The sequence below is a fragment of the Meles meles genome, chromosome 15, assembly GCF_922984935.1.
Source record: "Meles meles chromosome 15, mMelMel3.1 paternal haplotype, whole genome shotgun sequence".
Classification (NCBI taxonomy): Eukaryota; Metazoa; Chordata; class Mammalia; order Carnivora; family Mustelidae; genus Meles; species Meles meles.
In genome coordinates, this window is record NC_060080.1 from 36,112,717 (window position 1) to 36,140,602 (window position 27,886).

Here is a 27,886-nt window from a genome sequence, read left to right on the forward strand (position 1 = left end):
ATTTGACACAGAGAACAGCAGGAGGTCTGCTGGTGCTGTCCCCGAACAGAGGCAGGGAACATGGGAAGAGTCAGGAAAACCTTCTGCACGGGGTCTTAGGAATAGCTGGGATGTGGCTGCCAGTTCACAGGATACGTCACTCCCGGAGCATCTATTGCATACCTAATGCCAACACAAGGAAAAACAGGTTTTGTTTAGAAGGCTGTAAACTTAGATACTGCCCATTCTAGACCATCCTAGTCTCCCAACTGGAATAAGGATAATGCTGGGTTGGTAAGAAAGGAAAGAAAAAGAGAGAACCTACTGCAACGCTGTGGGGGCAAGGAAGCCAAATTGATGTTATAAATTTCCCTCCGAAAATCCACATACGAACCTATCCACCCACTGTCCCCTCCAGTGTTGAGTACGTCCACTTTCTTCCCAGTAGATATTCTCAAATCCCACTCCCTGGATAGTTCTAGTGGAACATATGTCCTTATTATTTTTAAAGCAATACTGCCCATTCAGTACTGTACTTTAGAATTTTTCTCTGATAATTTATAATTTTGTTCATGCTCTTCTATTTTTAAAGGGCACCTATTCATTGGTGTTTTCCCTCAAAAACTGGTGAGTTTTCTTTGTAAAGAGATGGGTGGGCTTGGGATGCTTTGTCCAGCACAGTTGGGTCACATACTGGAGAAATGGGGCAGGGGTGGAGGCAATGGGGGGAGGCTACAATATGCACTGTTTTTGTGCTTATATTATGGGGCATGTGTTATGTTTGGTGATAGAACTAAACATTAATACTATAGGCATATGTTGTTTTATTGTCCTTCATAGATACTAAATTTTTAGAAATTGAAGGTTTGTGACAATCCAGTGTTAAGCAATCATGCTATCAATGCCATTTTTCCAATAGCACTTTTTCACTTTGTGTCTCTGTGCCACATTTTGGTAATTCTCACAATATTTAAAACTTTTTCATCATTATTATATGTTATAGTGACCTGTGATCAGTGAGTATGACCAGCTGAAAGCTCAGATGATGGTTAGCATTTTCTAGCAACAAACTATTTTTTAATTAATTGATGCATGTTGCTTTTGAGATGTAATGCCAACGCACACTTAACAGACTACACTGTAGTGTAAACATAACTTTTGTGTGTACTGGGAAACCAAAAAATTCCTTTGACTCGTTTTATTGCAATATTTGCTTCATGGCCGTGGTCTGGAACTGCTCAGCCTCTGAGGTCTGCTTGTGCTTTGCTTTGTCCTCTGGGGCTCCCTAGTAATAATAAAAAAAATACCGTATATATAATAATAAATGCTATGGTAGCTACCTAAGTTTATTTTGTATTGAGAGGATCCTATTTGTAAAAGGTCTTTACAATTCTTCAGCATCATCTCCTTGATACAGGAGGCCTATGTCCACAGTGTGCATCACTAAACCTCCCCGTGCCCAGCACAATCTGTACCATAGGCTAGGACTCCAGTATGTACTTGGTAAGTAAAGACAGTAATAATAATGACCATCCTCACAGGCAGAGGTGACAATATCTAGAATGAGAGGCAGGGGCGCCTGGGTGGCTCAGTGGGTTAAGCCTCTGCCTTTGGCTCAGGTCATGGTCCCAGAGTTCTGGGATCGAGCCCCGCGTCGGGCTCTCTGCTCGGCAGGGAGCCTGCTTCCCCCTCTCTCTCTGTCTGCCTCTCTGCCTACTTGTGATCTTTCTCCCTCTGTCAAATAAATAGGTAAAATGCTTAAAAAAAAAAAAATTTAGAATGAGAGGCAAACTTGTTATATATATTGAGTTGTGCCTGTTCCTCGGATCTGGACACTAATTGGCCTGTTGCAGCCTGTGGCAAATGGAGTAAGCAAGTATTTGAGACAGTGTCAGAATTTTAGGTTTACAGAGAATCTCATCAGTCAACACATGGCCTTCCCCTTCCATGCAGCCCTCCTCTTGAGAACGTCATTTGAAGGGGTCTCTCCCTGACCACTTACGAGTAAGGAAACCCTCTTCTTCTTCTGCCATTGGGTACTTTTATAAAATCTACTTTATTATTTTTAAAGTTGTGAAAATATTGTACAGAAACCTGCCTCTTGCAGTTCCTGTCTTTGGGTGCTTATTCTCTATTTGGACAGACCAAACCCATACTCCCACATAACATTCATTTAAATAATTGAATCTCTGCCATTGTTGAATACATGGCAAAAATTGGTTGAATTTCATGATGCAAACTTAAAGAGAAAGTTATCTTGAATAATGAAATTACAATACATAGAAGGTTTGAGGGCTTGTACGCCATCTGATGGTTTTGAAGTGCGTGGTTAAAGACCTTGAGAGTTGACAGATTAGTCAGGGACTTGTCAAGAGTATTAATTACAAACTTTGAAATCTTGGTCAGTGAAAGTTCATCACAGTGCATCTTGCAAATATGATCAAAGTCTTTTCACTACTGATTTTATGATGCATAACCACAGTGTGTAAAAAAAACGAAGGTTTTCATTAGAAATTACAGATGCCATGGAGCACGCTTAAAGGAAGATGTATTGTTAGACTATTAAAATTCATGCTCTTCCCCTACCCTCCCCCAGCCCCTGTTTTGGGGACCCCCCATTGTCTTTGAATACCTGAAATAGCATTTTAGGCTACTTTAAAGGAACTGTGCTCTTCATAGTTTTAGCATAGCTCAGTAATGACCCATGAGGGCAGCAAGGTGTGTGTGTGTGGGGGGGTGTTATGTGTTATAAGTGATGTTTTTAAAACCATGAAAACCTGGGGGCTAATTGTGATTTGGTGAATGAAAGAAATTTATGGCTGGCTGAAAACTTGAAAAATAAAGTGTACAGCTAGTTATGGGAAGGGAAAGCAGTCCCTCTGTCTTGTCCTTGTTGAGTTTTAGAAAAAACAATCTATTCTTTTTGGTAGCTTTTTTCCCCTGGGAATTAAAAAAAAAAATGCACTGGCACCTAAACCATGGAAAATGAAATTAAAATCCACCCATTGTAGCTCCTCCAAAATCACTACTTTCCCCCCATCCTTCTGCTGAGATGTCTCTTATCTGTGCCTTCCAGTGGTTATCAGAACACAGGAGGGTATCTGCCAAGTTCCTTGGTGTTCTCTTTAACTGCAGGTTCATTTCCTGCAGCAGCCAGGTGGAAGGTGCACAGGGATGCCAGTGGTTGGTCTCAGTAGCCCCAGTCCCACTGTGCGTGCATTTCAGGGACCATGGCCTGCCGCCAGCCAGAGGCAGGAAGGCGTTAGTCTGGGGAGAACGGGAGCTTGTCTCCACGGGTTCACCTGTCTGATGCTCTTCCTCTTCAGTTGCCACAGCACGCCAGAGGGTGGCACCCCAGGCACTCCAGAGGTGGAAAGGAGGAAAATCATGGGGATTGGAGGAGAGAGGAGGGCAGGGCTGGCAAGGGGAATGTTGATAAATTCTCAGACCTCTGTTTTGAGATTCCCATCTAATTTGGAGCCAGCCCCCACCCCTGTTTGGAGGAAATGAGCTTCTACCAGACAGGTGTCACGGGTTCAGGGATTTCTAAGATGATAAGGGGAAGGTTATCCATGAACAACGGCTTCCACTCTCCCGGGTCCGGGAAATCCAAAGGGAAACTAGTTTCCCCAATGGCTACCTGTGGGGTGCTTGGGAGTGGGAACAAAGCAAATGGCGCCTCACGCTGTAAGTGAGCCAACGTCTGACCTGTCACTTTGCGTTATGTTTTGCAGTTGCTGAATTTGTGCGACTCGGTGAAGGATGATGCCCTGAGAGTGATCTCTGCCTTTAACATTCCACACACCTCCCTCCACGCACCAATAGCAGGAATCACCAATGCGCAGGCCGCCTGGGCCTTCTACCCGGCACCGCTGCAACCCGAGCCCCGAGAAGGGGCGCGCTTTCAGCCGCCCAAGCTGAGAGCCAAGTTATAGCGGGCGTGGTGCGAAGGGTGGTGGCTCGCTCGCAGCTGCCACGACACTAGCTTCTCTGACGCCTGAACGGGGGCCAAGGCCGGCCTGGCATGCGCTGGGCCTCTGCCCTAGGGGATTTGGGGCGCAGAGCAGGGTAGGCTGGCGAGGTGCGATGGGCTGTTGGGATAGGGAGCCCGCCGGCAGCCCAGAACACGGGGCTTTATTATGTAACCCCGCCGGCCGGCAGCACCCTCTCCCAGCTTCCGCGCCCGATCTCCTTAGACACTGGTTTCCCCTGTGAATGCGCCTGGCTGCCGCCAAAGGTCTCCCGCGGTCAGCGGCGACTCAGATTTACAGTAATTTTGGAAAACGCAATGGCGTTGCGTGAAAAAAAAAATCAAAACATAAAAATCAAACACTTGCGGGCAAAGTTTCGGTTCAGCAAACGATTCTTTTCCTGTGAATCAGACCCTCTCGGGGTCTCAGAGAAAACGCACAGACTGGGAAAGGGGAGTTTGCGCCTGGAGTTTTGCTCTGGGCAGAGCGGGAATCCGGCTTGTCCTCCCAGGCAGGCGGCTTCCGGACCTTAAGACAAGGCACGGAAAATATTTTTACCATATGAAATTGTAATCTGTTCTTTAGAGAAGCATAGATAACAAAGTTTAATAAAGACATTAATTGATGGTAAGGCACTCGGGCTCCTTGCCGGGGATGGGGAGGCGGGCTAGAACAGTACACCGCAGTAAGAAAAGATTCTGGAACTCTGGAGAGACCACACCCGCAACGCCTCTGGTCCCGGGCGAGGGCCGTAGATTTCCCATCCTATTTCTCAGATGCCGACTGCCCCACTTCTTTTTTTGCTCCTTTCCCTCAGCCCCAGCCGTCCGTCTCACTCCCTCTCCGTATCTCCTGGTAGAGGCAGGAGTGAACAGAGCTCTGCTCCAGTCCGCGGGGGCGACATCCAGGACCGGAGCAGAGACCTAACGCCTATCTGCACTTCCCACACTACCCCTTTCCTGGGCCGTGGCCCAGTTTCCAGAGAACCTCCAGATCCTGCGGGAGAGGGCAGGAAGGTCTAGAGGTCACCCAGCGCGGAGAGCTCAGCCATAGCTCCCCAGCACAGTCTGAATTGCACGACTCCGAGTGGACCTCCTCTTTGTGCCCCAAAACAAGAGTGCTTAACCGGTTGCTTTACCTGACGCCTGTTTTTTAAAAGTGTTCACAGGGTCGCTAAAGCAGACGACGCGGGGGCGGCGGAGCTGCACAGGACCAGAGGACAACCACTGGGGCTTTCTTCTGCGTCGTTCTTTTCCTGTCCCTGTCTGCATCGCCCAACCCCACCGAGAACTCGGAGCACTGGGGCGGGTTTAAGGCGCCCAGCGGGCGCAGTTCTGTTGTTTTCCCCCACGGGCTTAGAGTTCGCCCATGGCCACCACCCGAGGTCTAGGGCAGCGGCTCCAAGCCACCGTCAGGGTAGACAGCCGGCCTCTGCGTCCACTTCGCCGCGTCCACGCCCTTGTCCTTTCCCTCCTGCAACGAAATCCCAGGACGGAACCCGGCGTGCTCCTTGAGTCTCCCCAGGAACCCCTGGCCTCCTACACTTCGCTCAGGACTCGCCAGGTGATGGCTGAGAATTGTTTAACCGGGGCCTGTTATGTCTTCCCGACGTTCCATATCTGCTTATGCAGCGTGAAACACGGACCGAGGTGGCCAGCAGCGGGACAACTCCTGACTGATTTGCTCCTCTGCAACTGAGGACCCTTCCTTCTTGGTTCGGGGAGGGAGGGGCTTTAGGGGATCCATAAATTGGGTTTCTTTATTCCATCTAGCCAGCTCTCCCCAGTGGCAGAATGTTCCATCTCCCGACCGACCTCGCCCCCACTCCCTGGCCGCGGCTGTCTCCTAGCCGGGGAGCGCAGGAAGGGATAAGGGTGGGAACTCCGGACCCACATTAGAACATGAGGGTGCCGACCCAGAAGAGCACCCGTCCTCCGAGCAGGCGGGCACCAAGGAGAAAGGGGGTGGGGGCCCGCAGGGAGAATGAAGCGCGCTCCCCACACCACTCCCGGTGCGCGCCGCTTTCACTGGCCTCAGTGCGCCTCGCGAGCGGTTCTCTGAAAGCCTAACCTATCTCTAGGATCCCGACCCAGCGAAGGTACCATCCTCTCTCCCACATGAAGGCCGAGATTCCTCTGGGTATTTTTTTTTTTTCTTAAAAGGATTTTTTTCGAGTTCTTTTTTCATTTCCCTATTTTACCTGCTCCGCGGGCAGTCCCTTCCTGCCTCGCACCGGGGCTGCGGAACAGACGCCTCCGGGGATCCACTTCTTGCCATTTTCTCCACTCTTCCCTCTGAGGGCTCTGCCTCTTACCCGAGGCTCGGCGCGGGGAAAAAGCTAGGTGCCCCTGCCAAGTGGCATGGGGAGGGCGCGCCCAAGACTACCGCGTGAGGTGAGGGCGAGGAAGATGAGCAGCCCTGCCCATCGGGGTCTCACCCAGTACCCCAGACTCTGGGAGAGAGGAGTCCGACACTCACTGCCCAACATGGGACCCGGGAGTTCTTGAGGATCAGCCCACTCCCCACTCCCGCCCCAGAGCCGCTGAGAAATTCCCGAAGCCGATCAAAGGCTCAGGGGCGCCTCATGAGGCTTTCCGCAGGCGGCGGCGGCCCGCCCTGGTCCAGTGTGCCCGGAGCGCCCCCTCTGTTCCACGCGCACGCAGTGGCCCCTGCTGGATAGGGGACAGGCAAGGGTACACTTTGGGGAGGGAGGGAGAATGGGTGCGCGCAAGCCACCAGCAGCAATTGCCACTCGGGTAAACACTCTCGGCTGGGGCAGGGCCGGCAGCGCAAGCCGGGGAACCCGGCCGGGCCACCCCCGCCTTTACCTGTTGGAGCCTGAAAGCGCCAGCGGCTGCGGCTGCGGCTGCGGCTGCTGCGCGGCGGGGCGGGGCGTGCTTGCTCGCGCGCCGGGGCGGGACTTAGTGGGGGCGGAGCTCGCGGTGATTGGGTGAGGACCCTGGGCCGCCAGTCTGAGCTGAGCGGCAGGGCTGTGCAGGTTTCACTTCGCTCCGCGCAGCCTCCAGGTTTAAGTCTTGTGAGAGCCTCTGTCCTGCGTCGTCGCCGCCGCCAACACTGCCACCGGATTCTCACAGTCACCCTGCACGCCCCAGCCCAACTGCGGCCAGCATCGCCGCGGGCTGCTCGCTTCGCCCCGCTCCCGCCGCCACCCCCTCGGCGCCCTTTCCCTGGCCCTCGTCCCCCCAATGTCTGACTCTGACTCTCGGACTGAGAAACGCAAGGTAAATACCTCCGAATCCCCGGGAGCGGGCCGGGTGCAGACGGAAGACAAGCGCCGGAGCCACCTCGGCTCCACCTCCTGCTCCCTTCCCGAGCACGTGCAGGCAAGAGATGCCCATACCCGTCCCACTTGTCGCTGGGCGGGAGGCAGCGATCAGGCGGGTCGGGTTCCCCTCCCTGCGCAAGCCCAGTTTAGTGAGGGGTCGTCCGTGCAAAAGCTACCGGCTTTTGGCCGAAGTGCAACTCGACCCGGGATTCCGCGCGAGGGAGTGGAGAAGCTTCTCGGGGTCACCTGGGGAAGGCAAAGCGTGCTCTCCGCGCCGTCCCGGGAGCTGAGGCCCCGCTCCACGGTAGTGGGCTGCGCGGCCGGCGGGCAGGTCTCGCCGCCCTGTCCCGGAGACCCCCAAGTAGCGGCTGCTTGGTACGAGCTGGTCTAGCGGCTTGGCCCTTCTCGGGTGCTCGGGTCCGTGCAGAGGATTTGCGGAACTGGGGTGGTTATTTAACTGCCGAGCCTCGGCTTTTCCTTGTACCCATTCAGGCCGAGGTTTCAGGGCAGTTTCTGCGTTCGCTCTCTCGGAGGTGTCTGGGGGCCCTGCCCTGTCTGCGGGTGCGCTGCACAGGATACCACCCGCACGACCCGTAGACGGCGAAAGACCCAGGGCCTCCTCCGACTACCGGGGCCACGCGGTGGACGAGGCTCGGGCAGCGGAACCTGCTCCATCCGTGGGGCCCGACTGTCGTAGAGACTCGGGCACCCCGACGCCCTCGCAGTGCTGGCGGGCGGTGCGGTACCCTCAGGGGCCTGTTACTCGTTGTTCGTGCTAGTAGTGGAAGAACCGTTGGCCGCGGGGGACGGGGGTGCGCATGTGTTCGTTGTCTGCCGTGGTCACGGGTGCGCGCAGATATGCATTCCTGTGGCCAGTGGTGGCCGCTTAGATTTGGAGCGTGTCCGCGCCGCACGAGGAGAAAAAGGGAGGAATTTGTGGAGGAAGGTGGGTCCTGCAGCTAGGGCAAAGGACGACCTTTGGGGTCTTCAGCCTAGCCGGCCTGGGCGAAGTCGGCGGCCAGCAGCAAGACTGGGGTCTGAGGACGGCCCTGCGGGTGAGAGGGAGGCTCCTGCTTTGTCTCCAGGTGACGGGCCACTTGGGGCGGCGGGAGCCGCTGAGGCTCGTGCGCGTTCGTACGGGCGCAGAGGCGGTGCGGGCTGGGAGAGCCGGGGCAGCTCGGGTCCGCGAGACTCCCGCCGCCGTTGCGGCAGGGCCGCCTTCGGAGGCGAGTTTGTCAACAATCGCCTCGCCTTTGGCTGCCTGACCCGTAGGCGCCGCCCCCGCCGGTGGCGGCTATTGGCTGTGGCGCGGAGCGACCGCGCGCGGGCCAATTGGGAGCGCGGGCACCCGGCGCCAGCGGCGCGGGGAGGTCGGCGGTGCCGGCGGCGGCGGGCGCAGTGCGCGAGGGGAGGAGCGGGAGGAGGCGGAGGATGTTCCCGGCGGCGGCGGCCGGGGCAGCGCGGGCCAGAGGCGAGGCGCGCGGAGCCCTCGGCTGCCCGGCAGAGCACGGCGGCGGGCGGGCGGCCAGTGGCCGGCTCTGCGCTGCCCCGGGGGCTCTGAAGGCGAGTCCCGGGCTTTGTCTCCCGCGCTTCTTTCGTGCTGACGGTCAGGGAGCTCCGGGTCGGCGAAGGACGCGGGCGGGACGCCGCGGGGCTCCGGCCCGGACGCGACGGTCGGAAGGGAAGGGGCGGACGTGAGTTTCGGCCCGATTGCCTTCACAGGGGGAGTCGTTGGGGAGACGGAGCCGCGCGCCCCGGTGTCACCTAGCGTGTGGAGTTACTTGGGGACTGCAGGGGACGCCCGGGGCCGGCTTTGGGGGACCCCCCATTTGGAGGTGTGCACCTCTCAGAGTGGGTGCATTCCGAAGTTGTGTCGGGCTCGATGCAGCGCGCTGCCCCCTGCGGGAGGAGGGGCGCGCGGACTGGGAGCGGGAGGGACCTCGGGAGGGGAGCGCCCGAGCCCGGCCGAGCCGTGCTCGGAGTTACAAACTCTATTGTGACGCACTTACTACGACTGACGGCCCTTGCCAACCCTTCCCCAGACTTGCTGCCCTCAGCACTTTCGGCAGAACAATGGGGCCGGAGTGGGGAACGCGGCCAGCCGCCTGCAGTCGCTGCATCTGCGCCCGCTTCTGTGCTGCAGCGCAGTATCTGATCCCGGGAAATCAGAGCCCGCTGGGAGTTTCCGACTTCTTCAAGTCGGCTCTGAGCAAAGAGCGCATGGGAATAGACTTAACACAAGTGCTTTTCCTAAAAACTTTGTGTGTGTGTGTGTGTGTGTGTGTGTGTGTGTGTGTGTGTGTTATGGCACCAGTTCACACTGGCGATGTAATTGTGTTTTGTTTGGTGGCAGGAAGTTTAGTCCCACCCCCTCACCGCCCCCTCCCCGCAAAGATAGAGGTACTTTTGTTATTTGAGGTGTGTTTTTATTCCTATTTGGAAGATCGTCAGAGAAATAAGGTGAACTAATGAGTTCTGTTAAAGTATTTGGTATTCTAAAAATTGTGAAGGAATCCGGGAAAGTTGGCTAAATTTAGTTGTTTGTTATAATTATTATTATTATTTTGCTGAAGATAATCTTAGTTTTTATTTTATTTGCAGAAAAAAAGACCAAATGGCAAAGCAACCTTCAGATGTAAGTTCTGAGTGTGACCGAGAAGGTGGACAATTGCAGCCTGTTGAGAGGCCTCCTCAGCTCAGGCCTGGGGCCCCTACCTCTCTACAGACAGAGCAGCAAGGTAATCCTGAAGGCGAAGGGGACCGCTGCCCCCAAGGCAGCCCTCAGGGCCCACTGGCCCCACCTGCCAGCCCTGGCCCTTTTGCTACCAGATCCCCGCTTTTCATCTTTGTGAGAAGATCCTCCCTGCTGTCTCGATCCTCCAGTGGGTATTTCTCTTTTGACACAGACAGGAGCCCGGCACCCATGAGTTGTGACAAATCAACACAAACCCCAAGTCCTCCTTGCCAGGCCTTCAACCATTATCTCAGTGCAATGGGTAAGCAATGCCTGGGTAAGAGGTAGTTACTGTGTGGCTGTCTGAGTCTCTGTTTAAAGGCTGTGTGTAGCATTTAAACTAAACTCCCTTTTAGAATTCTTTTATTGATTTAGTCCATATTTTAATGGGAACGGAGGATGTGTCCAATAAGACATCAAACCAACATTGTTTTTTTTTTTTTTTTTACATGACCATGTTTAGTGTCGGCAATGAAGTGTACTTAGTACAGGCCTGTTGAGCAGCGAAGCTGGAATCCTTGCTGCCTGCCTTCATTATATGTTGTTCTAACCACTAAGACTGACTTATCAATCACACTGTGAAGGGGACTCAGTCAAATACAGCAAAGAGCATAAAAACGTAGCCAGGTGTATGAGGAAAGATGAGACAAGTTAATCATTGTCAAGAATGACATTTTCGAAAGTGATGTGGTTCATTAAGGCAGTACCAATAGAGAACCAGAAAAATGGGTTGTTTTCTACTCAAATTCCTCTTTGGGCTGATTTTTTTTTTTGTTTGCTCAGAGGTTTTTGGATATGGTACTAATGAGATTGTGGGGTTTTATTTCAGGGATTAAAGACCGTTTTAGGGTCTGAACCAGGAAACCTGGCAGTACAGTGAGGGAGCTGACCTGGTGGGGCTGTGGCAGATTGGGGAGCATTTGCACTTTGTACATTAGGACTGCCTCTCCCCTAATCTGTGGATGTGTGGTCTCAGAGTGGTAGGTTTTCCTACAGTATAGTGCAAGATACCCCAGGAGCACAGATTTTGGTGCCAAAAATCCTAGTATCAAAGGTGTTTTGACACTGACAATTAATTTAGAACTTTGAAAGCACTGTGCAAGCCACAGAAAACATCTGCTGGCTAGATTTGACCCTTGAGCCCAGCATGTGACTTTGAGCATGTTAGCTCTGGTGACCTGGGTAAGGGAGTATGTCTGTGTTGATTCAAGTCACCCTTCCCCACTAATGGAAAATATTTTGGTAGGGATTCACCAGAATCTTACTTACCATTTGGACAGATAAGCCCTTCCTTCCTGCATTAATGAGATATAAATAAGTTGGCAGCGTGATTCCTTAAGGATCCAGTTTACAGTCCTCTGTATAGATCACACTTTTGCCAAAGGCTAACGAAAACGGGGTTCTCAGGCTAGACACTTGCCTGTTGGAACATAGTGACATCTTGCATTTGCAGATACTGCAGGGCTCTGTCTCTTAAGCTTCGTAGAGGTGTGGGTCTGTCCCCATGTTACAGAGTCAGAACTTGAGTCAGGTTGGGCATACCTGGGAAACAGCAAGCAGGGATGGCTGAAACACTGGTAGCTATGCATGTTGGCTGGGTGTCTTATGCTAAAAACTGAGATAAGCTGTTAGGATCCTTCCTTAGGGAAAGGAGCTTGAAGTTTCATTGCTGCTATTACTTTAGTTACTACTACCCTCCTGAATTCATCTAAACCTTAGAAGTTGGTGCTTACAAATGTTTTTCTGCCTGTACTCCTGAGTATATGAACCTATAGCAGGGCTTTATGGGCTGTATTTTTAAAAACTTATGTATTTTAAGGATCCTTCGGAACTCTTATAGTTTTCCCCTACAGACCTATGAATCCATCTCTACAGATGTTGGCTTAATGCACAGAAATAGTTTCTCTTCTTGTTAATCAGGAATAGTAGGTGACCTAGTGTTTGTTTTTGTTTGGGGGGGGGTTGGTACGTATGATGACATACTGTTTAGTGAGGTTATTAGGAGGTAAGCACTGTTACTCAAGATGACAGATGTGAAGCTTTAGAGATCACAATCTAAGTTATTAAGCAAAGTTATGTTTATACCTGTGAAGTCAAGTCATGGATCCTGAGGTATAACTTTAGAGTGGTAACTACATTCCAGTCGATTGGCATGATAACTGAGCCTTTAACGCACAGGATTAAGTGATAAGATGTAAGAAGTTTGTTAGTGCACCGAGGTAAGTTTTCAGTATTAAGTTCTGGGGAGATTTGTTTGTTGGGGTGGGGGCTGAATGGAGGACTGAAGACTTAGTCAGATATGAGGTGTATTCAACTGTAGGATAAAATTGACAGCCTCTGTAGTTTGTGACTTTTTTTTCCTGATTATTCTTCTAACAGTTCCATGCCTAAAGGCCACTGAGATATGCTGAGTTGATAAATTCTGGTTCTCTTCTTTCTAGTCATGTTTAGTGTTCCTTACTCAACCATATCCGTTAAGATCTTCAATGAAGCTTTTGATAATTTATTGCAAAATACATTTTTCACAAAGAAGTCTTTATGATTGGTTTTAGCCAGGGCAACAACAGAGACAGGAGGTTAAACAGAGGTGCTCCTTCGCCCGGGGCTGCTGCTTGAACTTCACCCACAAAATAGTTTGTGCTCAGAGAGTGGGTCTTCAGTTCTGTTCTTGCATGTTTGTTCTAATAAGAAAGTAAATTCTTATCTGGGATGTACATAAATAAATGTTTATACTAGAAATGCCTTCATATTTTCCTCCATATCCCCTATTTTTCTGGGTATGTTCAAACAATGTTACATTTTTCCATGGGAAGCAGCGGTTCTGTTGTTGTTGTTTCCATTTTTTTCTTTCCTTACTTTTACAAACCAAATTTTGGTCTCCTTATACCCTGGGTGGATTCGCTTGACGTTTGCTCTCTTAGTGAATAACTGATTATTTTAGTCAAAATCATTGACAGAGGTGTAGGTTTCTGCTTGCCTTTTCTGGCGAGGGTGCTTATGCCGTATGCGTTTTTAATACCAATTGTGTACTGAATTCTCACAAATTCATACTTCGGAGGTGTAGTTGTTGCGGTTGGAAATAGGAGTTGAGAAAGGTCAGAATGTGCCAGTAAATATTGTGAGCAGGGTGAAAGCTAGTTAATTAACAACGTCCACGTGTCAGATGACTTAAACTTTGTATTTGTTCCCTGGAACGTCAGAGTCCATAGGCAGGAGTTGTGTTTTCCTCCACATCTTGGCATACTCCTCTTGGAGCTGGTAATTGGCTGACCCACCTTTTAGACTGTGAGCCCTCTGAGGAGAGGCACGATGTCCTGGAAATCCTAATGAGGGCCTGACAAAGAGGAGACACTCAGGAAATGTTCAGAGTTTCGCGTCCTGCCCATCAGTCTTTCATAGAGCCAACGGAGGACAAGTAAGATTTCAAAAATAGTCTAGTAGCAAGAAAAAGACCCTTTGCGCCACCCCCACCCCCAAGGATATTTTTAATTATTTGGATCTAACTCTGAGATTTGTCACGTGGGATGACAGGTGAGGTCTAGCTCACCGTGAACCCAGTAGGGAAGCCACAGGTGAGTACTTAACACTGGAGACGCAACTACTCCCAACAGAGATGTGCTTGTTAGTGTCCATTCACATACTACATTACTTAGTAGGTAAAAAAGAATGTAAAATACCTCCGTCGTTTTCATATTAATGACCTGTGGAGATATTTTAATATATTGGGTTAAGTAAAAACATTTTTTTTATTGTGGTTAAAAGAAAAACCCCTAACACTTAACCATCTTAACCTTTTCTAAGTGTACACTTTAGTAGTGTTAAGTACATTCACAGAGTTGTGCACCCCACTCCCAGAACGTTTTCATCTTGTAGAACTGAAGCACTGTACCCATTAAACCTCAGCTACTGGCAACCTTCATTTTATCTGTGTCTGTGATTTTGATTCTTATGGATATCTTACGTAAGTGGAATTATACAGTATTTATCTTGCTGTCACTGGTTTATTTCACTTAGTGTGATGTCCTTAAGGTTCATCCTTATTTGTCATTTTTAGCCCTTCCTTTCTTTTTAGAGCAAAATAATATTCCGTTGTATTTATGTAACATTTTAAATTCAGTCATCTATCAGTGGACACTCAGGTTCTTCCATTTCTTGGCTTTAAGTGTGCAAACATCTCATAGATAAGGCTTTTTCAGTTCTTTCAGGTATGAAAGCAAACATTTCCTGAAAATCACGCTCTCATATGCAACGGTGGAATCACTGGATCATACGGTAGTCCTATTTTTAATTTTCTGAACAACCTCCGTACTGTTTTCCCTACTGGTTGCACCACTTTGTATTCCCACCCACAGTGTACAAGGGTTCCAAGTTCTCCACATCCTCTCCAACATTTTCTTCTTTTTTAATAGTAACCATCCATGGGAGATGATATCTTACTACACTTTTACTTTTTTTTCCCCCTGATGATGAGTGACATTGAGTATCTTTTCATATGTTTGTTGGCTATTAAATAAAGTACATTTTTTATATTCATTTTACCTTTTTTTTTTTTTTACTCTTTTTAAAGTGTTCTTTCTAGAAAAATGTCAAATTAGATCTGTGGCTGGCATTCTGTTTTTATGTGGATGGGCTGCTTTGCAGATGGGGGAGCTAGAACGTACAGTGGCACTTTAACAAGCCAGATAGACCTTGTTCTTCCCACTCAAAGCACACACGATTTCCTTGGAACTTACTCCTTTGGTTCCTTTTGTTGACTTAACAGTGAAAGTAATTAACCTAATCTTGTAAGCATCTTAAACGAGCTTTGTCCATAGCTGTGTTCTTCAGGCAAACATAAGTATCAGTTTGAGTTTACCTTTTTTAAAAGTCCATGGTACATGTGGGCTTTGAAAAAGTTGAAAGTGGGGTGGTTTGGTTCTTCAGGCTTCCCAAGGCTGCTTGGGAACCTGATGATAATCATCTTTGCTGAGGACCGGGTTCTGGCTTCTAGCCCCAGGCTTACGAGGACACCAAGAGAAACATCCACTTTATAGCTTCTGAGTGGGGGGGAGAGAGTGAGAAAAGTGATTTCTTTTTTTTACTGGTTCCAGACAAAATTTTAATAATTGATAGCTTTATAGACAGTTAAATTTTAGATCTTTTTATTTTGAGATAATTACAGATTCACATGCAGTTGAAAGAAATAATGCAAAGATCCTAGGGAACCTGGCTGGCTTAGTTGGAAGAACTCACAGCCCTTGATTGTGGGGTTGTGAGTTGGAACCCCACATTGGGTGTGGTGATAGCTTAAAAATACAATTTTAGAAAGAAGGAATACAGAGATCCCATATGCTCTTTACATAGTTTCCCCCATCTTGCGTCAGTAGTATAATGTCACAACCTGGAAGTGACATCGGTAGAATCCAGCTACCTCATTCACCTTTCACCAGCCCCACATGCCCTCCACTTAGTGCGTGCGTGTGAGTGTAGTTTACTGCTGGGCTGTTGATCATCACATGTGGAGATGTGTGATCAGCATTACCGTCAAGAGGCAGAACAGTTGCATCCCCAGGATCCCTGCGTGCTACCTTTCTGTAGCCACAGCTCCCTCCCTTCTGCTCCCACGCCCAACAACAACTCATCTCCACCGCGTATTTACACTTCTGTCATATGTGACCTTTAGAGACGGGGGTTTTTGCTCAGTGTAATTCCATGGCGATCCACCCACGCTGTCTATGTCAGCAATCGCTTGGTTTTTATTGCTGAGTAGCCTTCCCTGGTATGATGTGCCACCGCAGATGGACCCGTCGGAGTTGCTTGCAAGTTCTGGTGGGGGCCTGGCCCCGTGGGCACTTGGGGAGGGCTCGCCAGCCCACACGGCTTGTCATCCAGTATCCCCAGCCTGTCTTCTGGAATCTGCCAGTTGAAGAACAGGGGCATAGGCTTCCTGGTCAAGCCTCCTCACCCGGTGAGGGGCCACAAGGCCACACCACGGCAACCAACTGCTGCCATACAGGTTTTTGCGTTTATTTGAGTTTTCATTCCCAGAAGTGCAATTGTTGGATCATATAGGTAGGTTAATTTCTTAAGAAACTGCTGTTTACCAGAATGGCTGTACCATTTTTTGTTCCCATCAGCAATGTATGAGGGGCCCGGCTCTTCTAAATCTTAGCCGGCATTTGGTGTCATCACTGTTTGTTTTTAGCCATTCTGACACATGCCTCATGGTAGTTTTCACATGCGCTTCCCTCCCAGCTAATGGTGTTGAATATATTTTCATGTGTTCATTTGCACGTGGATACCCTTCTCTGTGCAGTGGCTGTTTCCTGTCTTTTGCTCATTTCCAGATGATTGATTGGGTTTTTTACTCTTCCACTCTTTTTGAGAGCTTTCACACGTTCTAGACTCACGTCAGTCCATTTACCAATTTTTCTTTTTATGGATCATGTTTTTGGGATCATCTAAGAACTCTTTACCAAGGCTTAAGTGCCAAGATTTTGCCTGTTTGTTTTTTCCCTAAAAGTTTCTATAGTTTCACATTTTTCATGTTGAGTTAATTTGTGAGGTGTGAAGTATAGATCAAAGTCTAAGTCTAGATCAAAGGTATAGATCAAAGTGTTCTTTTTGATTATAGACCCATTTGCTCCTACACCATTTATGGAAATCATTAGCCTTTTTCCACCTACCGTTAGCCCGTGAACAACATGAAGTGAGGGGCGCCAGGCATGGAAAATCCATGTGTAATTTTTGAGTCCCCACAACATGACTACTCTAAGGCTGCTAATGGCCTGCTGCTGACTGGAAGCCTTAACAAATATCACAGACTGTTGACAAACGCATGTGTATTATATGTGCTGTATACTGGATTCTTACAATAAGCTAGAGGAAAGAAGAGGTTATTGAGAAAATTATAAAACAGAGGAAATACATTTACAGCACTGTACTGTATTTATTGAAAAAAAAAACCCCACCTGTAAGTAGACCTTGTGATTCAATGGTCGACAGTAATTGTTTTTGCACCTTTGTTAAAAATCAGCATATTTTTGGGCACCTGGATGGCTCAGTGGGTTAAAGCCTCTGCCTCCAGCTCAGGTCATGATCCCAGGGTCCTGGGCTCAGCAGGGAGCCTGCTTCCTCCTCTCTCTCTCAGCCTGCCTCTATCTACTTGTGATCTGTCTGTCAAATAAATAAATAAAATCTTAAAAAAAAAAAATCAGCATATTTTTGTGGATCTGTTTCTGGGTTCTCTCTTGTGTTCTGTTGAACTGTGTGACTGTCCCTCTGCCAATACCACACTGCCTTCATTACTCTAGTTGCATACTGAGCCATCAAAATGGATAGTGATTCCTCCAACTTTTTTTTTTTTTCCAGAGTTCTTTTAACTGGGGTCCTATGCCTTTTCATCTATATTTTAGAATAAGCTTTCCATAGGGATTGTGTTGAACTTATAGATGAATTTAGGGGAGAATTTGCACTTTTACTTTGTTGAGTTTCCAGTCCATAAGCAGATATGTCTCTTCCAAGTATTTAGGTCTGTAGGTTTTGTAGTTTTTCAGGGTACAGATCTTGTACATGTTTTGTTAGATTTAATTCACTTGAAACAGTTATTAGTGGTATTATATTTTTAAACTTATTTCCTACACATGCATTTCATGTTTGTGTATTCTTGTATCCTGGAGCCTTGCTAAACTCAGTAGTTATGAAGTTTTTTGTAAATTTCTTGGGAATACAATGAAGACATGTTATCTGTATATAGGGAATTTCATTTCTTCCTTTCTGATCTGTGTGCATTTTTTCTTGCCCTATTACACTGGCTAGAACTTTAAGTGCTATGTTGAATGAGAGTGGTGAAAGCAGATGTCCCTACTGACAGTTTTTATCATGAATGGAACAGGTGTTGGATTTTATAAAATGTTTATTCTATATCAATTTATATATATAAATGTGTGAATTTACTTATTTTAATCTGTTGATATGGTGAGTTACAGTGATTTTCAGTGTTAATCTATCTTGCATCCCTGGGATAAGTCCTACTTCTTCAGGGTGTAGTTCTTTTCATACATTGCTGGGTTGAATTTGCTGATGTTTTGTTGATGGTATTTGTGCCTAAGTTCATGAGAAGTATTTATTTTTAAACTGTTCTGGTATTGATCAGGGCCTTAATAGAAAGTTGGGAGATGGTCCCTCCTCCTCCTTTTCCAGAAGAGAGTGTGTAAAATTGGTATTTAATTCTTTAAATGCTTGGTAGAGTTCTCTAATGAGACCAGGTGGACCTGAAGGTTTCTTTCTTTGAGGGGAGGGGGTGGAAGGAGTTTAAATTACAAATTCAGTTTTTTAGTGTTTGTAGGACTATTCAGGTTGTCTGTTTCATCTTGGTTGAATTTTAGTAGTTTGTGATTTTCAACCACAAGGAATTGATCCATTGCTTCTAAGTTGTTGAATAATGAGTGTATAAAGTATTTAATTGTTTCCTTATTATCTTTTTAAGGGGGTGCAGGATATGCTGTGATAGCCCATTTCATTCTAGGTATTGATGATTTATGTTTTCCTATTTTTTTATCCTTATCAAAGTTTTCCTGGAGGTTTATTGGTTTTACTTTTTAAAATCAACTTTCTTGTTTCATTCATTTTTCTCTCTTTTCCTGTTTTCATCTTTATTGTTTATGATTTCTTTTTTTTTTAAGATTTTATTTATTTGATATATAGAGATAGATCACAAGTAGATAGAGAGGCAAGTGGAGAGAGAGAGGGAAGCGCAGAGAGCCCGATGTGGGGCTCGATCCCAGGACCCTGAGATCATGACCTGAGCTGAAGGCAAGAGGTTCAACCCACTGAGCCACCCAGGTGCCCTATTGTTTATTATTTCTTAATTTGCTTTGTGTTTATTTTGTCTTTCCTAGTTTCTTGAGGTAGAAAGTTGGAGTAATGTTTTGAGACCTTTCCTCTCTCCTACCGTAAACATTTAGTGCCGTAAATTTCCCTTCACCACTGCTTTAACTGCATCCCATATGTCTAGGTCTGTTGTGTTTTCATTTTCATTGACTTCCATGTATTTTTATTTCCTTTGTAATTTGTTGAGGTCTGTTTTGGTAAATGATCCACAAGTGCTTGAAAAATATCTGTATTCCGCTGTTGTTGGATGGAGTATTCATTATATATGTGTCAATTAGATCTTGTTGGTTGATTGTGTTATCCAGTTCTCCAATAGCCTTGCTGATTTTCTCCCTGGTAGTTCTGTCAATTGATTAGACGAACGGTGTTCAAGTCCCCAAATATAATGATGGATTTGTCTATTTCTTCTTTCAGATCTCTCAGATATTGCTTCCTGAATTTTTGAGGCACCATTGTTTGTTGTTTACACATTTTTAATTGTTAATGTCTTCCTTTTGGATTGATCCTTTTATCTTGCTGTAATTTCTACTTTATGCGATGTTAACAAAGTCACTCCTGCTTTTCGTAAAAAAATAGTTATAATGCATGTCTTTACACACGGTATATCTTCTTTCATTCATTTACTTCTGACCTACATAGTGTTGTATTTGAGGTAAGTGATTTTGTATACAGCATATCTTCAGTTAATACTGTTTTATCCAGTCCATCAAATCTGTCTTCTAAATGGTCTATTTAGATCCTCTACATTTAAGGTAATTGTTAATATGTTAAAACTTAAGCCTGCCATTTTATCATCTTTATGTTTCCTCCATTTCTGTGTTTCTTTGTTGAAACCTTATTCTGGGTTTCTGGGTTATTGGAACATTTTTTAGGATTCCATCTTGATTTTAGCTTTTTTTTAAGATTTAATTTTTTTTTTCTTTAAGATTTTATTTTATTCATTTGACAGAGAGAGAGATCACAAGTAGGCAGAGAGGCAGGCAGAGAGAGGGGAGGAAGCAGGCTCCCCGCGGGGCCTAAATGCCAAAATCAAGAGTCCTGTGCTCTACAGACAGCGAGGTGCCCCTGTGTCCCTTTAGGTTTCTTTACCTGCCCCACTTTCAGATATGATTGTCTTAAACATTTCCTCTGTATATGTTGAGCACCATATCTGATGGTGTCATATTTTTTTGCTTCATACATCAAATATAATGTAAGAAGCTTATGAGAAATAGGCGATTTTATTATATTTCCTCCTCTCTTTTTCCCATTTCAATATTCTTTCCTTTCTGTGGTTCTAAGTCTTCGGTTGTACTTTCCTTTGTGTTCAGAGGACTTCCTTTAAGTCATTTCTAAATGATAGGCTGCTAGCAACAAGCCTTAATTCCTGTGTTTGAGAATGTCTTTGTTTTCCCTTCATTCTAAAAGGATATTTTCAGTGGATATAGAATTCACAGTTGATGTTTGTTTGTTTGTTTGTTTGTTTTGTTTTTTCCTGACCTTAAAAGACCTGCCACTTCTTTCTGGCCTTCATTGTTTCAGATGAGAAGTCTGTCATCTTTCCAATGTTGTTCTCTTTTAAGTATTATGTCATTTCTGCCTGGTGCCGTCCAAGGCTTTTTCTTTGTTTTTTTTTTTGTTTTTTTAGTTTCCAGAAGTTTAATTATGATGTGTCTTGGATTTCTTTGGGTTTCTCCTTTTTGAGGATCACTCAGCTTCTTAAATCTGTGGTTTTGTTTTGTGCCAGGTTTGGGAAGTTTTCAGCCATTATGTCTTTGAGTATTTTTTCAGTCTCTCTCTTTGGGGACTCCTATAATAAGAATGTCTTTTTGTTGTGACTCACAGATCCCTGAGACTCTCTTCAGTTTTCATTCTATATTCTGTGTTCAGACTGAGTAAATTCTATGGATCTAGCCTTATGTCTACAGATTCTGTCGTCTGTCATTCCCACTCTGACTATTGAACCCAGCCAGTGAGGTACCCCTCCCCGCCACTAGTTGTAACTAACAACTTTTCAATTCTAAAAATTTTGCTTGCTTCTTCCAAGTGAGGCAGAAGTTCATATCCCTCCTTGGCCTTGCTGATACTTTCCAGCAAAAATGGGGCACCAGGTTGCATGGATTCATTGAGTTCATGTGAGGGTGTATGCTTGGTTCCCCACTAACAACTTTTCGATTCTAAAATTTTTGCTTGCTTCTTCCAAATGAGGCAGAAGTTCATATCCCTCCTTGGCCTTGCTGATACTTTCCAGCAAAAATGGGGCACCAGATTGCATGGATTCATTGAGTTCATTTGAGGGTGTATGCTTGGCTCCCCGCAACCCCTGCTGACACCTGGAAGGGGGAAGTGGTGGAGGGCTGACTCACAGCCTTGCTTCTGCAGGATGGAGGCTAAAGCTCAGCTCTTCTTAATTCCTTGCATTTACACCAGAGTGGAGGTGATGGGAGTGAACACCAGCCCTGTCTCCCACCACCTTGTTCCCCTCGTGATGCTGGGTGTGAGCTCCTGATCTTTCTCCTTAATGCCAGTTGGGAGTGGAGGCTCAGTGACCCACTGGGTCCTGCAGACACGCAGGCCTCGGGTAGGGAGAACCTATGGGCCCTAGCCCTATGTCCTACCACCTCATGCAGTCTTGTTGCTGCCAGGTGGGTCTGCAGCCTCAGCTCCCCACTGGGCCTTCCCCCAACCAAGCGTGGGGGAAGTGGTGTGCTCACTTGCTCTGACTTGTTCTGTCTCACTGCTCACTGATGCTTGGTGGGGGGTGGGGACCCATCGTGTTGCCGGGCCTGCTGCTGATAGAGGATACATACGTGTGTGTGTGTGTGTTTGAGAAGTGGCAATAAACCCCACTTTGTACCACCTTCTTGCTGCTTAGTGGGGTTGGAGGGTCAACTTGCTGCTGGGCCCCAGTGCTACCCTGGAAGGGGGTGGAATCAGCATCATTTGCTTCCACTGGGCAGGGGATGAGGCATAACTACCCGTGTGGTTTCTCCAATACTGTTCTGGCAGGGCAGCGGGATTGGCTCTGCCTGCCTGTGCAGGGAGAGCCTGGCAGATCAGCTCCCCCTTAGCCTGCTAACACAATCTGGCGGTGGAATCCCAGCTCCTGGCCCGGCCATGCTGAAACTGCACGTGAGGTGTTCAGCTGGGGCGGGGCGGCTATTGCCAAGAAGGTATTCTCTTGTGAGGCCGCTCTCGCCAGTGAGACTAGCCTTTCCTGGAAGCACTGTCTCTGTTAGAGTTGGAGCCCGACAGTTGGAGAACTCCTTAGGACCCTGTCCAGGAAGTATGGAAAGTAATGAGGAAGCAGGGGACCTCTTGGCCATGTCATTCCTCAAGTCCCCGGGTCCCCAAGCAGCCCACCTCTTCTTTCCCCTTTCAGCATTTTCTTGTTTATTGTGCTCTCTAGGGACCGGGGGGATTGGGGTTGACGCCATCTGTGTGGGGTTAGAAGTCTGTATCTTCTTTTAACTAAGTACTTATGATGGGTATTGATTGGCTGTAACTACAGAGTACTGCTTGGAATTGTAGCCCCCATCTCCGACACCCTCTGTTTTCAGTCTATGGAATGGGTTTTTAACATCGGGAGATTTAGCAGTACTCGTAGCCACTGTTTTCAGATGGTAACTGCAGAGTCTCTCATCGTAGCTGCCTTGTGGATGACCTTGGTGGTGAGCCCATGGGGTGTCCACCCTGCTTCTCTCCCATGTCCTGTCATTCCAGTCAGGTTCCACGTACCATAGGGGAACTTATTAGAAAAAATCAGTCCTGCCTGATTGCACTATAAGGCAGAAAAAGAGATTCATCATGCAGTTGTGCTGTTTTATGTGTCGGGATTTGTGGTGTTAGGTTGGAAGATGTGCATAGAACTGAATGCTAGGCAGTCTGATACCTTGCCTCCTGACCTCCTTGTTCATGAAGGAATTGGAGCCCTTGCCTAGTGCCCAGATCTCTTCATGCCCCTGGCCTGTGGTTGCCCTGCCTGTATTGAGGGTGCAGGGGAGACTTCCCCATGGACCACCTCCTCTCCCTGTCCGAGCTGCCACTTCCCACACCAGAATTCATAGGTCTTCATTCCTCCTTTGTGGGGGCAGCTCAGTCTCACAACAAATTCCTCATGTGACGGAACGTCTAGCTTCTTTCTCATCTGGTGTCCTCTGGTGGTTCTCCTTAGTTTGTGGCTGGGACCTGTGCTGGGGCCCGTGCTGGGGCGTGTGAGCCAAGACTGCTTTCCTTCTCTGTGGGTGCCTGCATTCCTTTCTTCTGCAGGAGATGCTAGGAGACACATGTGTACAGGGGGGTCATCATGTCATTATTTATCCCAGCCGGGGGGGGGAAAAAAAAACTGTTGACTGTCCTAATGGTATGGGGGAATCTCTTCAGTTATTACACATCCTCTTGACAGACTGTGATGCCGTCTTCTTGATGGTGTTAAGAAGAATAATGGCATGGAAAATGCTGCTGGCCTAAAATTCTGTTAGAAAAGGTTATAAAATTATTGCTGATATCTTAGTGTCTTAGTCTGTTTTTGCTGCTATAACAAAAATACCACAGACTGGGTATCTTCACCAAGGAACACTGATCTCATACTTCTGGAAGCTGAAAGTCTGAGATTAGGGTGCTGAACATGTCCAGGTTCTGGGAAGGGCCTAAGCTTAGACATCACTGCCTTCTCACTGTGTCCTCACATGATGAGAGAGACCTCTTACAAGGGCACTGGTCCCATTTGTAAAGGCTCTACGCTGGTGCTCTAATCACCTCCTACAGGCCCCATGTCCTAATACCATCACAATGGAGAGTAGGCCCAGCTCATGAGTTTATGGTAGGCAAAAACATTGGTGTTCAAGAAGTTTACAAAGTATGTTAAGTGTAACAAAGATTAGAAGGACAGTATATCAAAAGGTTAAAAGCAAATTATTTTTGCATTCAAGTTTCAAGTAGTCTTACCTGTGTGTCTTTTTTTGTTGGCAAAATCGTAACTAGCATTTATAATAGAATAAATCTAATATACAATACATATGTCAAATTTTCTTTTAATTTTAATCTTCATTTTAACATACCCAGCAGCTTGTCACTGTGACATGTACATCTTACATGTATGATTCAGTATTAAGTGTCATGCCCCTTATGTTGGTAAAAGATTTCATCCGGAAGGGGCACCCGGTGGCCCAGTTGGTTAAATGTTTGCCTTTGGTTCAGGTCATGATCTCGGAGTCCTGGGATCGAGCCCTGCATTGGGCTCCCAGCTCATCAGGGAGCCTGCTTCTCCTTCTCCCGCTCCCCCCACCCATTCGTGCTCTCTCTTTCTCTCAAATAAATAAATGAAATCTTTTTTTTAAAAAAAGGGTTTCATCTGGAAGATGAGGCTTGTAGCCCATTACCAGAAGTATTTGCCGATGGACATGAGCCCCCTAATATACTCTGCTGGGGTCTGTTTTTTGTTTAGCAAAATGAGTATTTTATTGTGAAACATCTCCATTCAGTCTGGTTACAGATTGTTCTGACACGGATGGGCTGCTACTGTGTTCCCTGCTGGGCTGTGTGTAGGTCTGGGAAAGGATCTGGGTGGAATCCCAGCTGTTCTTCAGACCCACCGAGGGACCTGGGCAGACCTGCTAGTCTGTCTGAGTTTGTTTTCTCATCCATCAAATGAAAACAGAAGTGCTTACCTCTGGGTTGTGGGAACTTGCATACAAGCTAGGAGAAAACATCTGGTGAGGGACTCCTGGGTGGCTCCGTTGGTTAACTGTCTGCCTTCAGTTCAGGTCATGGCATCAGGGTCCTGGGATCGAGGCCCGCATCGGGCTCCCTGATCAGTGGGGAGTCTGCTTCTCCCTCTCCCCTTCTCTGCTCATCAAATAAATAAATTAAATTAAAAAAAATTAGTAAGCATCTGGTGGGAACTCAATTGCTAATTTCTCCTTGCTCCTCAACAACCTGTTGTAGCCATGGGTTTTCAGTAAGTATAACAGTAATGCATGTTCTCTCCTGCTTTTCATGGAAAGGAGCTGTTCCAGGAGAATAGGAAACTCACAGGGAAGTGAATTCATCTGGAAATGCTACTATAATTCTGACTCCCCTAGGTCCCAGAACAAACATGCAAAAAAGGTCTTTTCTAGTAACTGACATGGTGGGAGTGGGGAAAGGAGGTCTGAATCACCCCTAACCTGCCTATGAACCTGCATATCACCCTAAAAAGAACCTTGGCTTCTTTGGCAAGTCTTTGGACCATGGAGAGACATCTGGAAACCGCACTATGTCTGAGCTGGGCCCATGTCAGGGACACCTGTGAGAGATGGCCCATTGCACTTGGCAGAAACTTGACTAGAGTTCAGCATGTGTATTTGGAGAAAGAATGGTCCTGAGACATAAGACACAGGCTGACCTACGTTTTCCTGCAGTCAAATATTAAGCCCCATTTTTTGAAATGAGATATTTTGCTTTCTGTTTTAGCATTAGAAATATTCGTTACCTGAATAGAACGAAGAATTTTAAAACAGCTTCTCCCCCCCCCCCCCCCCGCCCTTTGAGGGAAGTTACGGTCTTTTAGCCATCTGTTAAATTTGGGGTTTTATTTCTGAATGAGAGACTCATGAATGCTCCTTGGGAACTTTTTCTTCACGTGCTATGAGGTGCCTGATGCCAACACTACAAACAGCATTTCCCTGGTGGACAAGTTTAAGCCCCATTTTAAGAGCCCGTGCCATTGTGGTTTTCAGTATTTATTAGAATGAGTTGGTATCCCTGGTGTCTTTTGGAAAAGCCAGACTGACTTTGTATTTCCTCTGTTCTCTGCCCTGGAGAAGATCCCTGTGGTTTGTAGCTACAGCTCAGCCAGACAGCGATGGCGGGAAGCAGCCCCTGAGAAGAGCTGCTGGCGGGCAGTTCCCGGTGCATCCCCTGTTGTGTGTGTGCCTGGGCTGTGTGTGCCCACAGGCCTGCGTGAGGCTGGGTCTGTGCTTAACCGGTCTGTGCCTGAGCGTGTCTCCCCTTCAGCATCTGCACTCAGGGACGACACAGGCCAGCTGACTTGTGCCTGCAGCCCCAAGAGCTGCGATGTTATGTCCCTTCGAGAAGCAGAACGCCAGGATTTGGAAACAGGTTGAGGGCACATCTGGTGTTGGAGGTGGGAACTCGGGCCTTTGGCACTGATGACTTGCTTTAATTCGGGCTTTGCTGACCTTCTTTACGAGTGAAAGTGGTTTCAGAGCTAAAATTTTGTAAAACAAAGGAGTCAGTCATTTCAGTCTGAGAAAGGTTCGAATTAAAACAGTTTCAGTGTGATGATTCTCAGCTCTGTGAGTTGCTCTGGGAACTCCCCCCCCCCCCCGCCCCCACATATGTCACGTTCCTGGACCAGAGCATTCTTCCTATTCCTTGTAGTGAAATGTTTTGATAGAACCAATGTATAGATTTACTGAATAATCAGAGACTTTTTAGAAGAAGCTGGTTTAAGCAGAAAGGATCTGCAGATTCTTACAGATGTGTGTCTGTGCAGGTGTATGAGGCAAGTTGAGCTGCTCAACCTTAGTTTACTGACAGAGTTACTTTTTCATGGAACAAATGTGTCAGAGGACAGACTAATAGATTTCTTGTGGCTTGCTGTTTTTTTCTGGGTTTTTTTTTTTTTTCATTTCTGAAGGAAAAACAATTTTTTTAAGATTTTATTTATTTATTTGAGAGCGTGAGGGGAAGACAGGCACGGAGGGGGAGGGAATCGGAAACAGACTCCCTACTGAGTGGGGAGCCTACGCAGTTCACACAACTCGATCTCATGACCCTAGACTGTGACCTGAGCCGAAACCGAGAGTGTGACACTCAACCGACTGAGCCACCCAGGTGCCCCTCTTGAGAAATTTTTTAACACAAAGTAATCTAGAAAGGAATTCTGGATATATGCTATGTTGGTGTATATTTGTAATTAGACCTCAGTGTTACTTACCCCTGAGCATAACTTCTACTAAACTAGTCAAAACAACTTACCAACTTAAGAAGGAAAACAGTTTGGTACGTAATGGCAGGAGCCCAAATATTTGTAGATGTAATGAGAATTCAGGTAATATTTAATGCAGCTTATGAATGCCCATGACTCCTTTTTTCACTTGAATATTCCCCCTGTGCTTATTTGAAACTTGGAACTGTGTTTTCTCGGTAAGGGAAGCCTGCCGTAGTCTATATACCAGCTTTGTTTTCTCTGTAGTCCATTTTACTGATAGTATGTCATGAAATACAGGAGTGGAAAGTTACAGAAAGTGACCCAGTCTAGTCTTGGTCCCTCCACTGATCTATTTACAGCCCCTGGGGCTCATCCCTCAACTTGGTGAGACACGGATGTCCTCTTCTGATGGAGAAGGGTGTTGTAGCCATTCACTAGTGGTCAGAGGAATGGAGAAGGCAGGGGTGAAGTTTGTGCTGAATTTCAGTAACCCCAGGTGAATCTGTACTGCAAAGACAATTTCTAAGTACAGGGGTAGCCAAATCATTTTGCCCAGTTTATGACCCCATGAGGCATCAGAGCTGGGCCAGCAGCTGTGTCTACCCTGCAGGGATCATGGGTACGGGGGAGGAGGAAGAAGCATGTATAAACCAGAACAGATAAAAGACCTTCAAAACCACCAGACCTCATGGTCTTTCAGCACAGAATTCCACATAACTTACGCTTGGACTTGCACCAGTGGTAACCCAAAGTTCCTTGCTTTTTCCTTGTGGAAGAACATAGCACCGTTTCTTACCTAACATTTGTGTGGTTTACAGGCAACGCCTGGCCTTCTCCCCTGTAATTGCTGAGTTACAAAAAGGTTATGTAGTGTCCTGAACATGAGTACAGGCTGGTCAGTGGATGAAGGAACTTGAGGCTTAACCCATGTTTCTCATTGACCACACACCGTACCACTCCAGTGTTCCACTGGCTTGAGCCTTCCAATGTCCTTGTTTCATATGCCACATTTAGTTCTTGTAACATTCTATTCATTGAGTTCCCTACAAAAGGCATGCGGGGCATGTGTTCACCTGGGTCCCTTAGAGGAGGGACACATACTTTCAGCCTAAACGTGCTTGTGCTCAATC

The 27,886-nt window shown here is 47.1% G+C and overlaps 2 protein-coding genes across 11 annotated transcripts in view; both read left to right on the forward strand.

Annotated features, from left to right (window-relative positions):
- ACOXL (acyl-CoA oxidase like) overlaps positions 1 to 7,192 on the forward strand; it is a 356,730-nt gene extending 349,538 nt beyond the window's left edge. For all 4 annotated transcript variants that reach the window (XM_045979259.1, XM_045979255.1, XM_045979257.1 and 1 more), the window contains one exon: positions 3,714 to 7,192. In XM_045979259.1, coding sequence (XP_045835215.1) covers positions 3,714 to 3,914 — 201 coding nt within the window. In that variant the 3' untranslated portion in view covers positions 3,915 to 7,192. The remainder of the gene's footprint in view (positions 1 to 3,713) is intronic.
- Positions 6,672 to 27,886, forward strand: part of BCL2L11 (BCL2 like 11) — a 46,406-nt gene continuing 25,191 nt past the window's right edge. Inside the window, exons 1-3 of one of the 7 annotated variants that reach the window (XM_045979265.1) lie at positions 8,691 to 8,930; positions 9,838 to 9,974; positions 10,143 to 10,232. In XM_045979265.1, coding sequence (XP_045835221.1) covers positions 9,851 to 9,974; positions 10,143 to 10,232 — 214 coding nt within the window. In that variant the 5' untranslated portion in view covers positions 8,691 to 8,930; positions 9,838 to 9,850. Of the gene's footprint in view, positions 7,193 to 8,686; positions 8,935 to 9,837; positions 10,233 to 27,886 lie in introns of those variants that run through there. The other 6 variants (XM_045979261.1, XM_045979262.1, XR_006815075.1 and 3 more) reach the window with 6 other exon arrangements.